Source organism: Pongo pygmaeus, chromosome 19 (genome assembly GCF_028885625.2).
Source record: "Pongo pygmaeus isolate AG05252 chromosome 19, NHGRI_mPonPyg2-v2.0_pri, whole genome shotgun sequence".
NCBI classification, from domain to species: domain Eukaryota; kingdom Metazoa; phylum Chordata; class Mammalia; order Primates; family Hominidae; genus Pongo; species Pongo pygmaeus.
Genome location: NC_072392.2, coordinates 17,095,595 through 17,110,870, shown reverse-complemented (window position 1 = coordinate 17,110,870; position 15,276 = coordinate 17,095,595). Strand labels below are relative to the sequence as shown.

The 15,276-nt window shown below is 56.2% G+C and overlaps 1 protein-coding gene across 2 annotated transcripts in view; it reads left to right on the top strand.

Annotated features, from left to right (window-relative positions):
• Positions 1-1,402: 1,402 nt before the first annotated feature.
• The window catches only part of LRRC75A (leucine rich repeat containing 75A), a 50,451-nt gene continuing 36,577 nt past the window's right edge, over positions 1,403-15,276 (top strand). For both annotated transcript variants that reach the window (XM_054457323.2, XM_054457324.1), the window contains exon 1: positions 1,403-1,860. In XM_054457323.2, coding sequence (XP_054313298.1) covers positions 1,615-1,860 — 246 coding nt within the window. In that variant the 5' untranslated portion in view covers positions 1,403-1,614. The remainder of the gene's footprint in view (positions 1,861-15,276) is intronic.

Genomic DNA, 15,276 nt, shown 5'->3' with positions numbered 1-15,276 from the left:
CACTTGCCCATGCTGTAATTGGAGTTGAGCTCAATCTCTCTCTCCCTGCAACTGCAAAATCTCATTGCAGAGGTCCCTACACCTATGGTATGGTCCTGAATAAAGTCTTCCTTACGATGCTTTAACTCATGTCATTAAATAATTTTTTCCTTTGGCAGTGTCCACCGAGTTTACTCTCCCAATTCTTGGCAGTGTTATTATCCTAGCCTGACAGGAAGAATCAGGACTCAAGAAGCTGAAGACTCGCTTGATACTCAGTGCTCACTAAGTAGTGGGGCTCAGCTCCCTGTGATTTGGGATCCAGCCTCCTGCTCCTACAGCCTACGTGCCCTTACACCCTCAAGCAACACCCAGAGCTGGGGTCAGAGGCGAGCTTGCACAATTGCTTCTGCCCTGCGCTGGGACCAGGGCGGCCTGTGGTCTGCAACAGATAAGCTCCCCCACGTGCCTTCGCCTTCACTCTGGCAAGCCCTGGCAACACCATGAGATCACAGGGCTCTGGTCCCTTACAGACTGGGCCTGGCAGAGGCACGGGGAGGAAGGTGGGCCAGCAGGGTGTGCCGCTGGGCCTACTCGCAGACGTGCGTTTGCTTTGTTGTACCAGGACTACCCCAGGGACCCTTCTCCAGGGCTGTGAGAGTGAGAACAAGAGAACACGGGAGTTCACACCTCTCCAGTCCAGATGCTTTGAGAGCATGATGGAAGCAACAGGCCCTCTCCATAAAAGGGCACGCACACAACCCATAAGCTCGCACACAGTTTCCAGGTTCACGCACCAACCACACCACTACAGCGCCCTGCAAGCAGGCCGGGTCTCAAAGGAGTGTGCACGGGAATCACCCAACATGCTGGTTAAAAAGGCGGATCCCAGGCCCCACCGAAGAGATTATCATTCAGTAGGTCTCGGTGAAGGCCTTGGAGCCTGCGTTTTTAACCAGCGCCTCCGACGATTTGGGCGCTGAGGCTCAGCGGAACCCACCTTGAGAAACCCGACTCTGGGTCTAAGAGAGCCCCCCAACACACACACCTCCATGGTCCAAACTTTCCCCATCTCGCCCGACGCACCGGGCGCGCGGTGGTGGAAGCGTCGGGGAGCCCAGTGGGGACCGAGAGCGACGGCCCATGGGGCCTGCCCGTTCCCCTCGCCCCCGCGCCACGGCCCCGGGAAGCGCAGCGCTGCCGCCGGCAGGAGGCGCGACTGCCGAGAGGACGCAGGCAGGGGGCGCCTGGTGGTGGTCCCCAGCCCAGAGCCGCGGGGCGGGAAGGAGCGGGAGCGCGGGAGGAGGGAGGCGCGCGACGCCGCGGAGCTCCGGCGCGGAGGCGAGGGGCGGGGGCCGGGGGCGGGGCGGGCCGAGCCGGGCAGGGGCGGGGCCGGCGGGCGGGCCGGCGGCGAGCGCCCGGGGAGCGCGCCCGGGTAGCCAAGAGGGAGGAGCGCGGGGAGCGCCGGCAGCCGCCCGCCTGCCCGCCCCCGCGCCGCCCGCGCGCAACAGTTCCCCCAAAGTTGCAGCCCGGGAGGCGAGCGCGCACGGGCGGCCGAGGGGCGGGCAGTTGGCGGGGACGCGGCCTCGCGGCCCAGAGCGGAGAGTCCCGGCGGGCGGCGGCGGCGGCGGCGGCATGGGCACCCGGCAGACCAAGGGCAGCCTGGCGGAGAGAGCCAGCCCCGGCGCTGCGCCGGGCCCCCGACGCGAACGGCCGGACTTCTGGGCGTCGCTGCTGCTGCGCGCCGGGGACAAGGCGGGGCGCACGGGCGCGGGGATGCCCCCCTACCACCGGCGAGTCGGCATGGTCCAGGAGCTGCTGCGGATGGTGCGCCAGGGCCGGCGGGAGGAGGCGGGGACGCTGTTGCAGCACCTGCGCCAGGTGAGCGCGGGGAGGGGGCGCGGGGGGCGCGCCGGGCCAGGGGGCGTGCTGGGCCCGGGGGCGCCCCACCCCTAACCGAGGAAGCCGGGGGCACCGAGGGGCACCGCCCAGGGCCCCCTTCCGCGGGGATGGAGCCCTGTCTGGCAGCAGGTGCCTCGGCGCTCCCGCTGAATTTGGGGCCTCAGGGCAGGGCGGAGGAAGGCTGGCCGGGTGAGGCCCGCCGAAGGGGACCTGTTGGCATAATGTCCCTACTGCTCTCCTCCGCAGGCAGAGAAGGAGGCTGGTCTCCGGGGACAGTCGGTGGGCGGGGAAGCAGGGATGCCTGCCTGATCTGGGCCAGGGCTCTTTTCTTCCTGTCTGCCCCCTGGCAGTCACTCCCGGCCGAGGGTCCTCAAGGAATGCGGTTATCAGTTGGACCTGGCTTGGCTTCCCGAGAGCGAGTCCAGGGGCACAGCCCTGGGGCCAGTGAGATTCCAGTCCCTAGGTCCTTCACTCGCCTGGGAGGCATCCTGGATTGTAGTTCAAGGAGGAGACTGTTTCCTCTCCCCTGACTAACTTTAGCAGATCCTCAACCATGAGCCCCTGCGGAAAGCTGTAGAGACGGGGGAGCTGGATTTGGTGCCCTGTGTGACCACCTGGCCAGCAGGAACTTCAGGAGGCTGCCAGGACTCTGTCCTTAGCCTGTGCCTGTTCCACTGGCTAGGGACAGATGTTGCGGAATTGGCCAGTTCCCTCTGCTTTGGGGCTGCCCTGGGGCTAATGCTGTCACTCACCTCTCTGTGGCTTGTTTTCCTTTCTCAGTTTCTTTGGTGGGGAGAGGAGCATGGCCCATGCCATGGATTTTGTTGAGTATAAGACAGGCAGGGGAGTGCAAAGCTGCTCTCCTGCATCACCAAGCAGGTTGTCTTGGTCTGGCTTTGGTGGGTAGACAATCCAGACCCCATATTCTTGCTGGGACCCCATTAGAGGTGGAGTCTACCGTGGATGGCAGAGGGAAAATCTCAGGTGACCTTTCTGGGGTTTTCCAGTCGCTGCTGAAAGAGGCTGTAGGAGCACCTTCTTGGGAGGAGCTTCCAAAATCTAATCAGACCCACATCCCTCTTGGGTTCTGCAGCACTCTTCCCCACCTTTGTATCTGGTGCACTCTTACCCTAAAGTATGTGTCCCCAAGCTGTGCACTGCACAGGGAGAGGCAAGCAGAGACGAGGGGACTTGGGAAGATGTGGGACTTCTGCTCCTGCCTCTGTTTTCCCCAACAACCTCCAGAATGATGCCCGAGACGCTGCTGGATCCCCATGTGCCTTCTCTGAGTTCAGTCATCAAAGAAAGATGACATTATGCAGCACTTAACTTTAGCAGTGTGTATTTCTTTGTCTTTTGAAAATTGGAAGCTGACATAATGGCCTTTATAGTAACTCTTTCACTTTTAAACAGAATAAAGGGTTTTCCAGACCATGGTGTCCCATTTACACACCATACAGTAAGGTTTTCCTGATCACATGCTGTTTCCTCCACCCTGCAATGGGTGCTTTGTGGGATACAGAAGAGCAGAGGGAGCTGGCAAGCACTTCTTGGAGGGTGCAAGACCAGAGCGAAGCTTGCATGTTGGAGGGCCGCTTGGAGGCCCACGGGAGGAGACTGGACCCAAAGTGGGCAGATACTTTGGGCTCCCCAGTCCCTGTAGGGCTGAGTATGATTCCACATCCTGGGGACACTGAGCTTCTCCCTGCCTTGCGGGAGAGTAGATAATTCCCTGCAGCCCCACTGTGGGATCCTTGAAACAAGAAGCATTTCCTCAGACATCTGCACATGGGTCTTATTGGTGTCCTGGTACCCGCCTCAGCTGCAGGACTGGGAGGGCTGATGGGGGGGTGGGAGGGGGCTTATCAGACTTCCTCCTTTTCTGTGAAAGCAGCAGGTCCTCAGGCTCTGGGCCTCTGGGTTCCTGTTGGGCTCCCTTAACCCCTGGCTGGGGATGCAAGGGCCGTGGGCCTGGAACTGCCCTGTGTGGCCTGGAACGGATGGAGCAGGACCCCTCCAGGAAGTGGTCATGGGCCTGGAGCAGTGTGGGAGTGGAGTACAGAGTGTTCACTTGCCTATGACAGAGAGGTGGCTTTCTAGGACCCTGAGGCCATTTGGAGGAATGTCCAGCTGGATTTGTGCTGTGCACTGAAGTGGCTCTTTCTCCAAAATTGCATTTTCCTTTCCATTCCAGTTTCCTTCTCTAGTCTGGAGGTGGTGATGTTCAGAAAGGGAATGAGCAGCTAGTGAGAGCCTTGAGAACACACAGGCCTCACAAGGGTCAGACCAGCAAGAACCTCTTCCTCAGCAAGACAGCCAGTAAAGACAGGGGTCTGCAAAGCATGGGGCACCCTGTTGTGCAGGAATGTCATGCAGGCCCCTGGGGTGGGTGTCAATGAGCAGGCACAGACCCAGGGAGGGGCAGCAGTGAGGACAGTAGCCCTCACCGCTATTCACACAGCATGTTCTGCTGCATTTGATAACTTGGGTTTGGCTGCTGGATTTGTGTATGCCCAGAGCCATATGGCTGGTGGGGACTCGGGAGCCTTTGTTCCTGTGCTTCTTAGCCTCTTTGAGTCCTTGATCTTTTTGAGGCTCTGAAAGAGCTACACACAGTCTTCCCAGACAAATGCACTGACTCACGCAATCTCACAGGCAATTTCGGAGGGTTCACAAAGCCCCTGAAACCCAGCTACAGACTCCAAGTTCAGAATCTCTGCTCCAGTCCAATACCACCCTTCTCCCTGCTGTGACTTGCTCCAGGCTGGGGATGTGGAAACAGGGACCCGACCCGGGTGCATGTGTGGCAGTTCATGGTGGGCTGAAGGATTGTGGCTGCTGGTGCCACTTCTTCTCAATGCCCCTCTTCAGCATCTAAGATTTGGAGGGCGTCTCTCCAGCTTGTCACTTGCTGGAGAGGTATCAGGAGGCCTCATTCAGCACAAATGACCCTGAGCTGTGGCCAGGGGTGCAGGCAAGATGCTAGGCAGCTGCCTTGAAGGAACAGAAAGTAATCCCCTTCCCTTTAAGATAAGTGTAATCTGAGAAGAGTCCAGGGCCAAGGATCAAGTAGGCAGCTCGCCTTCCGGTCCTCAATCAGCTGTGACCTTGGGCCCAGCAGATAACCTCTCTGAGTTGTGTTTCTTTGTTTCCCAAAGAGGGTTCTGAGCAGAGCAAATGCTACAAAGTGTATGAAATGGTGTTGGTGCTGCCATTCAAGACACATTCTCTTGGTGACTGTGAAACAGGAGAATCTGCCTTACTTGCTTTGGGTCTGGCCCCACTAGGGGCAGAGTTATGGCATCCTTTCTCAGGCGTGGCCCACGAATTTTTTGGATTCTATCTACCTGGCTGGGGTTCAGTCTGGATCAAAAACTCACTGCACATTTAGAAGCATCTGGAGCGAGTGCTCGTGGAGATAAAACAAGCCAGCTTTGGATGGGAGAGGCCGTTCCTCTGCCCTTTCCTGGCCGCCATCCTTCCAGGCCTTCCCCTTCCCCAGATGTCCTTCCCCTTGGGCTCAGGCCTGTTGTCTTTAAGGAGCCCTGGAGAGGAAATAACCTTCCGTCATTGAGAGAGGGCAAGTGCTAGGCCACCTTGAAGGTGAGCTGTCATCTCTTCACCCCAGCAGTTTCCCTGAGTCCTCAAAATTTTAGACTGAGCTGTTGGCCTGCATCATGGAGCAGCAGAAAAAGGCGTCTGTTTCCCTGGGATACACCCAGCTGAGGTAGCCCCTGTCTTCATGTTCACCAGCACCCCAGCTTTCCCATGAGAAGAGGCTGATGGGGTTGGTTTACTCGAAGTATGGCGCATACCCCTTAAGCAGGACTGTTCCTATGTTAACTTGTTTGGGCCTCCCAGTGGTATGGCTAGGGCCTGGAATCCTGGTTCCCTCTGCTGTCTGGGGTGGTGAGGCTGGCTTCACTCTGCACCTGGGAACAGGAGCCACATCAGCTAATGCCAACAAGAACCACTGAGGCCAGGCGCAACGGCTCACACCTGTAATCCCAGCACTTTAGGAGGCTGAGGCAGGCGGATGACTTGAGGTCACCAGTTCAAGACCAGCCTGAGCAACATGGCTGTCTCTACAAATGCAAATACAAAAATTAGCCAAGTGTGGTGGTGTGCACCTGTAGTCCCAGCTACTTGGGAGACTGAGGTAGGAGGATGGCTTGAGCTTGGGAAGCAGAGGTTGCAGTGAGCCGAGATCAAGCCACTGCACTCCAGCCTGGGCCACAGAGCCAGGACCTAAGAGTTTAACTCGCCCCTCAAAAGGAGCTGAGTAATGGACAGACACCTGGAGACTCCCTGGAGATGTGGAGACTGGATGGGTCATTACTACCTAGAAGCAGAAAGATGAGCATAATGACCTCTGAAGGTCACCTTTTTCCTTCCACCCCCACGTAAGAACACTTCTTTAGGTGAGCAGGTTGGAAGGCTACCAGACACCGAGCCGGGGGGCCCTACGCTGGGCCTGCTCTTCTTCCTCCACCTGGAATGCTTTCCTTGTTTCCACTGAATGCACCTTACCTTTCCAGGGCCACCTTCCTGGGTGTGTCAGCCGAAGCTCAGAGAGATCCATGTACCTCTTCGTTCCTACCACACTGGGAGGCATTCAATCCATGCAGAGTTTTTTGCTGATGTTCCTTTTGTTTGTCAGATAAGGTCAAGTGCTTCCTGAGGGCGGAGACCCACCACCACCACTGTTATCCACTGTATGGTATTGAAATCTGTAGGCTCGTGGCATACCTTAGTGAGTCTGTGTGCCATGAAGATGTGCGTACGCGTGTGTGTCTGCTGCTGTCGTCAGTGTGTCCTCAGAAAGCACTTGGATTCCCCAGCTACGGCTGTGCAACTGTGGGCTGATTTACCAGGCTTGTTAGTACTGCCATGAGACACAGCACGTTTGCTTTCCGTGTGGTTGGATTTCTGGGAGTGATGTCCACAGGGCTTGGCTGTTCCTGGCAGCCTGCCAGGCGGTGGTGTTCTTGGAGAGAGGAGTGGCATGGTGCCCAGGCTCCGTGGCACCACGGGATCCCATCCGGCAGGTGCAGTCTGGGGCCTCTGCCGAGGTGGCGGGAGGGGAGCGGAGCCTGATGGGAGAGTCTGGCCTCCACATTCCTGATCGGCTCTTGTGCTGAATCATGTTCATTTCCTCCACAAAGAGAAACCTTCCTTTTTAAAATCCGCCGCTCTCTGCCTGGGCTGGATCGAGGCTTTTCCAGTGATAAAGATGCAGAGGGATTCCTGTGTCAGAGCCTGCTTCATTGTTTTCCAAGGCTGCCAGGGACACTGGCTGGGGAAATAGCAGCCTCTGTAGTGGCTAAGCACGACTACAGGGACTGTAGCTGGGCCGGTTATTCTGACTTTAGGGTCTGGTGAGGCTGTGGGATGGGGTTGGGGGGTCCTTTTTTCTGGAACAAATGCCACCTCCTCAGAGATTACCAGAAACTGCTTTGCTGTCTTCAGAGGTCCTAAAGTACCCTGGCCTTCATCCATGGACCATCAGGGTGGGTGCACCCTCCCCTCCACCAGTGTCATATCATTGCCATGCATGCTTTTCTGGGGCAGAGGCCATAAAAACTGGCACACAGTCTGTTTTCAGGAAATTCTTACAGAATGGATTGAAACTTCCCATCAGGCACACACTTCCTCCAGCCTCTGTCCCTGGCGTTCTCTCTCAGAAGACAGCGGGGTTTGGCTCAGACTTCTGAAGTGTTTCTACTGTGACCATGGGCTGGGGTATTCCCCCATCCCCCTGTAACCTGTGGGGTGGAAGCCATGACTCCTCCCTGCATCCCCACTCCCTCTCTGCAGGGGAGAGGCTCCTTGAAGAAGGGTTATCCAGTGACCGGGGTCTTCTCCAACTCCTCCATGAGGATGCAGAGGGGGTGGGGTCAGCATTGGAGATTCTCCCTGCAGCGTGGGGATCCTCAGCCAGCCATCTGGCTCCCCTTCCCCACCAACAGCAGTGCTGCCGGTGCCCTGCGAGAAAACCACACACACACACACACACACACACACACACACACACACACACACACACACACACACACACACACACACACACACACACACACACACACACACACACACACACACACACACACACACACACACACACACACCTTGTCCTGGCTCCTCCTGGCTGTTCTTGCCGACTCTCTTGGTCCTTTCCGGCTGCTATAACAAAATACCATAAACTGGGTGGCTTATAAACAGCAGATATTTATTTCTCACAGTCTGGAGTCTGGAAAGTCCAAGATGAAGGTGCTGGCAGATTCACTGTCTGGTGAGGCTGCTTTCCGGTGATGGTACCCTCTTGCTGCATTCTCGCATGGTGGAAGAAATGAAGGGTCTCTCTGGGGTCTCTTTTATATGGGCACTAATCCCATTCATGAGGGCTTCAGCCTTATGACCAAATCACCTCCCGTAGGCCCCACCTCCCAATACCATCACCTTGGGGGATTTCAACATATACATTTGGGAGTGGAGAGGAGGGGACACAAACATTCAGCACTGACTGTCATATCCTCTCCCATTAAGAGAAACTGGAATGGAGGTAGGAGAGGGCCCAGGCATCTAAAACAGCAGATTCAGTTGCTGCGTCTTGGACTCACCATTACTAGAAGGGCTGGGTGTTCTAAATGAGAACAGAGACCTTGGCGCACCAAGCAGGGGCGGGGACCCCCCTCCTATGGTGCCTGCTCTCCTCCCTACCCCCACCCGGCCCTGAGCAGTGCCCACGTGGCTCTCCAGGAGCATTTCCCAGCTTTTTTTTTTTTTTTTTTTTAACTTTTATTAGCTCAGACTCCTGGCTGCTGCAGCCATATGGAGCTCTGCCGATGGCTGCTGCTCAAAGAGATGTGGCATTTTGATGTTTCTAACTTTATCTTAACCAGGAGAGACACGGGAGCGCAGCTGAGAGTGGGGAGTGCCCTCGTGTGTGAGTGTGTGCCGGGGCCACCTTCAGAGCTGCCCCTCGCTCCTGCTCGGCCCTCAGTGTCCGCATGTCTTTCTGCCTCTCTGCCTCCCACTCCCTGCGGCTTTTCTTTGTGTCTCTGTTTCTTTCATCGTGTCTTCCCTTCTGTGTGTTTTTCCCTTCCCTGGGTGAGAAGCACTCTTGTTCCTCTGCCGGATCTTGGTCAGCTCCCCTCTCAGCCTCCCATCCTCTGCCAGAAGGAAGGTGGGGCAGTGGGGCCGTGAGAACTGGAAGTGGTTGGTGGCGGTCAAGAAGGGCGCCCGGCTCGATTTGATTGTCTGAGTGTCAGCCGTGCCTTGGGCAGGAGAGCAGGCATTAGGGACACCTCCCCAGTCTGCACATGGCTTTCTAGTCCATAAAGCCTTTTCTCATGTTTATTTTGCTGCTTAGGGGGTGGATTTTTTTGTTGTTGTTTGTTTGTTTGTTTTTGAGACGGAGTCTTGCTCTGTCGCCAGGCTGGAGTGCAGTGGCGCCATCTTGGCTTACTACAACCTCCGCCTCCCAGGTTCAGGCGATTCTCCTGCCTCAGCCTCCTGAGTAGCTGGGATTACATGCGCGCACCACCATGCCTGGCTAATTTTTGTATTTTTAGTAGAGACGGGGTTTCACCATGTTGGCCAGGATGGTCTTGATCTCTTGACCTCATGATCCGCCCGCCTCGGCCTCCCAAAGTGCTGGGATTACAAGCGTAAGCCACTGCGCCCGGCCTCATTTGGTGGTTTTGTGAAGTTGACAGAATGTTGCTTAAAGTAAAAATGGTGGTTTTTAAAATATTATAAAAGCAATATACAATTATAGAAAAATGAGAAAATTAGATGAGCAGAAAATAAAAAAAGTAGTATACATTAATTCATTTATTCAACAATCGAGTTCCTGTTCCTCCAGGCACCAGTCTAGGCACTGGGGATGCAACAGACAACCCACCAGGAGAAAACCATGGCAGCAGCTGTTTCCCTTCCTCCGGGAGGGATGGCAAGGACCCCAGAAGCCAGCACCAGTACAGGTGCGCAGCCTGGCACAGAAGGGAGGCTGGCTTCACTGGGAGCCAGAAGCCCTCAGTTCTGGCCCCAGTGGAAACCCTAACTTGCCCAGCCCTTTCCCTTCTCTGGCCTCAGTTTCCCCAGCTCCAGAATGAAGGAGTGGTGGGCGAAATGACCCCTGAGTTTCCCTACCACCGCTGAGATTCCACCAGGTGCCTGTGGTTTTGGAAAGACCCATTCATTCCCATGTGTGGTCAGTTATTTCTTCCAGGCCCTGAGCCAGATTCACATTCGAGCCCTATGGTCACCCACCTTGGCCTCAGCTGGTGCAAGAGCTGGGATGCAGTGGTCCCAGGACAGAGAGGGGACAGATACCTCCCCACCAGGTACTGGGGCCAACCCCCATATGGCCGAGGCCAACCTGTCTGTGCTGACCGCAGTCCTAGCTGATGGAGGGTGAAAGGCCACATCACATGGTGCCAGGGGCAGAGGCCAGAACCAGGGAACCTGCAGACTTTCACACATGAGCAAAGCCCAGCCCTCACAGAGGCCCGAGCTGCTCTGTGCGCCACGAACCGTTCATCTCAGAGCACTGGGGAGGGTAATGAGGCTGGGGCAGGCTCTGCTGGTACCCGCTGTCCACATGACTCAGTGCCTGGCTCCCTTGCCACCTTTCTGCCTTCTGTGGGGCTGCTCTGGCCCCTTGCACATCTGGTCTCTCTCCCCTCCCTCTACTTCCCACTCTGCCTTCCTTCTCTGAGGGGCTACTCTCCATGCTCATCTGGATAGAGCCTGTCCCCACTCCAGCCTCTGTCCTGTCCACAGAGACTCAGACCTGCCAGCCCTAGCCGAGCTTCAGGACCTTTGCCTTCAGAGGGCAAGAACCCTGCCTGGTGCAAGAACTGTGCACTACTACTTGGTTCTTTCACTCAGCAGACATCCCTGGGCACCTAAGTGGAGCTGGCACCAATTGGGACAAGTAGGGAAAGCAGGGCCGGCCAAGGTGCTCATTTCTAGAAGGGCTCAGGGCAGCCGCTGATGCCATAGAGGACTGGGAAGTGACTGCAGGGCTGGCCATGGTCAGATTCCAGCTCTGCCCTTGTCTCTGGCCATGGGGGCCTACACAGGTGCAGGGCACAGCACACACTGGCTGCTGGGCAAACCCCTTTCCTCAGTGGGGCTCATGAGTGGACACAGGCGCTAGGCCCAGGAGCTGTGGGAAGCCCCGTCTCCCCCACTTCCTAGGTGGGCTTGCCTGACCTGCTCTGCTGGTGCCTCCCAGCAGCCCTGGTCCTCAAGCCTGTCCCTCTCCTGCCCCCTTGGCCCTCAGCCCAGGTCTCTCCCAGAGCATGCCAGGGACCTGTGGGAAGTGCCCCCAGCTATCTCGGAACCCCCTGCAGTGCCCCCTCCAGGCACATTGCCACCCCACAGCCGCTGTCCCCATGGAGCCTCCACCCACAGATACAGGTGCCAAGGAGGCTTGCAGGACACCCTCGTCCACTGAGGGACACCCAGCACCACAGGGAGCCAGCACTTGCAGCCTGGGAAGTCGGCAACCTGTGATGCCCCCCATCCCACCCCACTGCCCTTAGTTTCTGTCTATGCAGTCACGGCCTCCTGGAGCCCCAGGTTCAGGCCCTACCCGACAGAAAGGGGCAGGAGTGGGGCAGGTTTCTCTCCCTTGGCACCGGAGGCAGGTAAGGGCCCAGGAGAGCCTGACCCACACCAAGTGTAACAGTCAGAATTCCTGCCCTGGACCTAGACCGCCCAGCACAGACCGCCCAGCACACACCGTGCACCTGGCAGCCCCCCCAACACCCCTTTCCCCATGGGGACCTGGTGAGTCCTCTGTGGATGCAGACTATGGAAAGGGCTGTGTTGTAGATGGTGGGGGAGTCAGGGGAACAGGAGCTGCAGGTGCTCCTGGGGAGGCAGGGCTCTGTGGTGGGCTGGGCAGCTGGAAACAAAACCTCTGTTTCTGATTTCCTTGTGGTAAATGGTCAGCCTGGAGCTGTCTGCCCCACTGTCTGGAGGGCCTGTAGCTCAGATGCAGGATGAGGACAAGCACAGACAGGGCTCGGGGAGGAGACATGTCTCCCCTTCTGTGCTGAATGCCAGGGCCATCTCGCCCACCCACAGACACCTGGTCCTGCCAGGCCATCATGGAGGAGGCAGGGGATAGCCAGCGAATCCTCCTGCAGTGCACCTGCTGGGGCCCAGGTGTGGAAGATTGAAGCTCTGCATTCCTGTGGAAGGGCCTGCAGTGGACTCAGCATGACAGAGAGATGCTCCTGAGATTGGTTAATTTCCTACTTAAGGCTCTTAATGTCTTCCCATGGGGATGTTACTTCCTGTATTAGGGTTCTCCAGAGAAACAGACTGAAAAGGAGATTTACATGTATAAACACATACAGTTGACTGTCACACTTCCTGTGAGCGGGCAGGAGACAGCAGGGGCCACAGAAACGGAAGTGTGGAGGGGCTGTCATCTCACCTGGCACCACGTAGGTGCTGGTACCTGGTGTAGTCCTGTGGCCTTGTAATAGGCTGCCTGGCCGCCTTGCACATTGTGTCTCACCGGCTCTCTCCTGGCAATGGTCTTGGCTCGCTGCCATCAGAGGACAGGCAGCGCTGAGAATCTAATGTCCTTAGAGGGCCAAGGGGCCTGGATCTGCCTCTGCCCCTCTCCCTCACTGGAGGAAATGGCAGCAGGAGGGGTTCCACGGCTCCTTTGGTGAGAAGGTCTGCTGCAGTCAGAGCTGAGATGTTTGATAGAGGCACACACAGCCCAGAGACAAGGAGTGGTCTGTGCAGGGTCACACAGGACTGGGACCAGGTCCCCAATTCCCAAGACCCTGCCCTGCCCAATGGTCCCTGGAGAAGTACTGGAAGTGACGCCTGGGTCTGTCCCAGTGAAAAACTTGGTGTTTTCTGAGCTTCCTCAGGTTGGGACAGGTGGCCTGAGTTCCCTCATCACAGGCAGGGTGGAGGAGGGGCTCTGGGGCACAGAGGACCTGTGCTGCCCCTTCCCTGTGGCAGGAGAAGGAAATGGGGAGGGACAGCCTCAGGAGAGGGGAAGAACGGGGAGCGTAGTTACCTTGAGTGTATTCCCTGTCAGCAGTCTCCAGTCTTTTTTTTTTTTTTTTTTTTGAGACGAAGTCTCGCTCTTGTCGCCCAGGCTAGAGTGCAGTGGTGCGATCTCAGCTCACTGCAGCCTCCACCTCCCGGGTTCAAGTGATTCTCCTGTCTCAGCCTCCTGAGTAGCTGGGATTACAGGCGCATGCCACCATGCCCTGCTAATTTTTCTATTTTAGTAGAGACGGGGTTTCACTGTGTTGCTGAGGCTGGTCTCGAACTCCTGAGCTCAGGCAATCCGCCCATCTCGGCCTCCCAAAGTGCTAGGATTACAGGTGTGAGCCACCGCGCCCGGCCAGTGGTCTCCAATCTTTTTGGCACCAGGGACCAGTTTCCTGGAAGACAGTTTTTCCATGGCCGGGGTGGGGGATGGTTTTGAGATGATTTAAACACATCACACTTATTGTGTACTTTATTTCTATTATTATCACATTGTAATATAATGAAATAATTATACAACTCACCATGATGTGGAATCAGTGAGGGCGCTGAGCTTCTTTTCCTGCAACTAGACGGTCCCATCTGGGGTGACGGGAGGCAGTGAGAAATCATCAGGCATTAGATTCTCAGAAGTGTGCAACCTAGATCCCTCACGTGTGCAGTTTACAATAGGGTTTGTGCTCCTATGAGAGCCTAATGCTGCCACTGATCTGACAGGAGGTGGAGCTCAGGCGGGAACACTGGCCCACTGTTCACCTCCTGCTGTGCAGCCTGCTTCCTAACAGGTCAGACTGGTACTGGTCTGTGGCTTGGGGGTTTGGGACCCCTGCTCCAAGTGACACTTTTTCAACAGTTGATTTCTTAAAGTAAGATGTTGAGATGGTGGTGGCCATGACAATGATGACCTAGTGTTGGAGGAAGCAGAGAGCAGGACCATGACCTGAAGAGGTATTCCCAGCGAGGGGCAAGCTTCATGAGCTCACTGCCTCCATGTTAGATTTTCGCTACAGCTCTGCCGCTGGCAGCCCAGGAAAACCAAGAACTTGAGGGTGTAGAGGCCATTCAATGACTGAGTCAGGTCACTCAAGGATGCCTATCCCCTTGGTTTCCTTCACTGAGGTAGAATGTGGCTTCTAGCCCATAGAGTGCCTTTATGAGAAGTGGAAGAAGGTGCCTGTGTGGTTGGGCACAGCCAGAGTCAAGGCTTGGTGAGTTCAGCCCCGCTCAGACACCCTTGTGTAGTACATGCCCTGCACAGCTGTACTTGGCAGCCTTGGTGAGACCACACAGAAGTTTAGAGTATCAGCTGAGGCCTTTAAGGAGCCTTAGCCCTTCTCCCATGCGTCTCCTCCGGCACAGCCTTCTCAAATCACCTGAGGCAATGAACTGTGGAACACTCTGCCTGTCAGCCAGGTACTTGCCCTCTTTCTCTTGAATCAAAGAGCTGAAGCAATTGGGAATCTTCTAGAAAGTTGCAGCTACCAGTCCTGTGTGACCCTGCACAGGCCACTCCTTGTCTCTGGCTCTCAAAGAGGATCAGACAGAATCTAAGACAACCTGAGTGGATCTGGACTCACCCAGTCAGGGGCACCGAGGGCACCAGCAGAGGCATCAGGGTTTCCTTGTTGGGCTTCCATGAGCCCCGGACCCTGCAGTATTACAGGGGTCCAGGATTCCCCTCAAGCTTCTCAGACTGTTCATATCCTCGCCTCTAGCAGTTCTAGAGGAATGAGGTCTGAGTGCTCCCACCCTGGTAAGTAACTTCCACTTCTTCAGGCTTAGTCACTCCAGTCGATTTAGTTTTTCCTAGGACGTGCCAGTCCTCTGAACTTTTTATGATTCTCAGCTGCAGACTTACGTTTTCCACAGCCTTCTGGAATTGTGGCATTTTGGAGTAAAAACAGTCTTAGGCAGGATTCTCACTGGTGGGGTTTCCAGACAGCTGTCGGCCCAAGACAGACCAGCAGGAACTCAGAGGGGTTGGTTTGGGACATGGAAACTCAGACACGAAAGAGAATAAGTTACCTGTTCCAAGAATTCCCATCTCTCCAGAAAAGGTCCAGCAGGGCGAGGCGAATAGAAATGGCTTTGGTGTTGCATGTCTTAGGGAGAGGCTGGTCCATGAGCCAGGACCAGAAGAGGGCTCTCTCAGGGTAATGGACACACAGAGCGGGGAGGGACTTTGGGCTGGAATTAGACTCTTTTAGAAAATGGGAGGCCAGGCGCGGCGGCTCACTCCTGTAATCCCAGCACTTTGGGAGGCTGAGGCAGGCAGATCACCTGCAGTCAGGAGTTCAAGATCAGCCTGGCCAACATGGTGAAACCCCATCTCTACTAAAAATACAAACATTAGCTGAG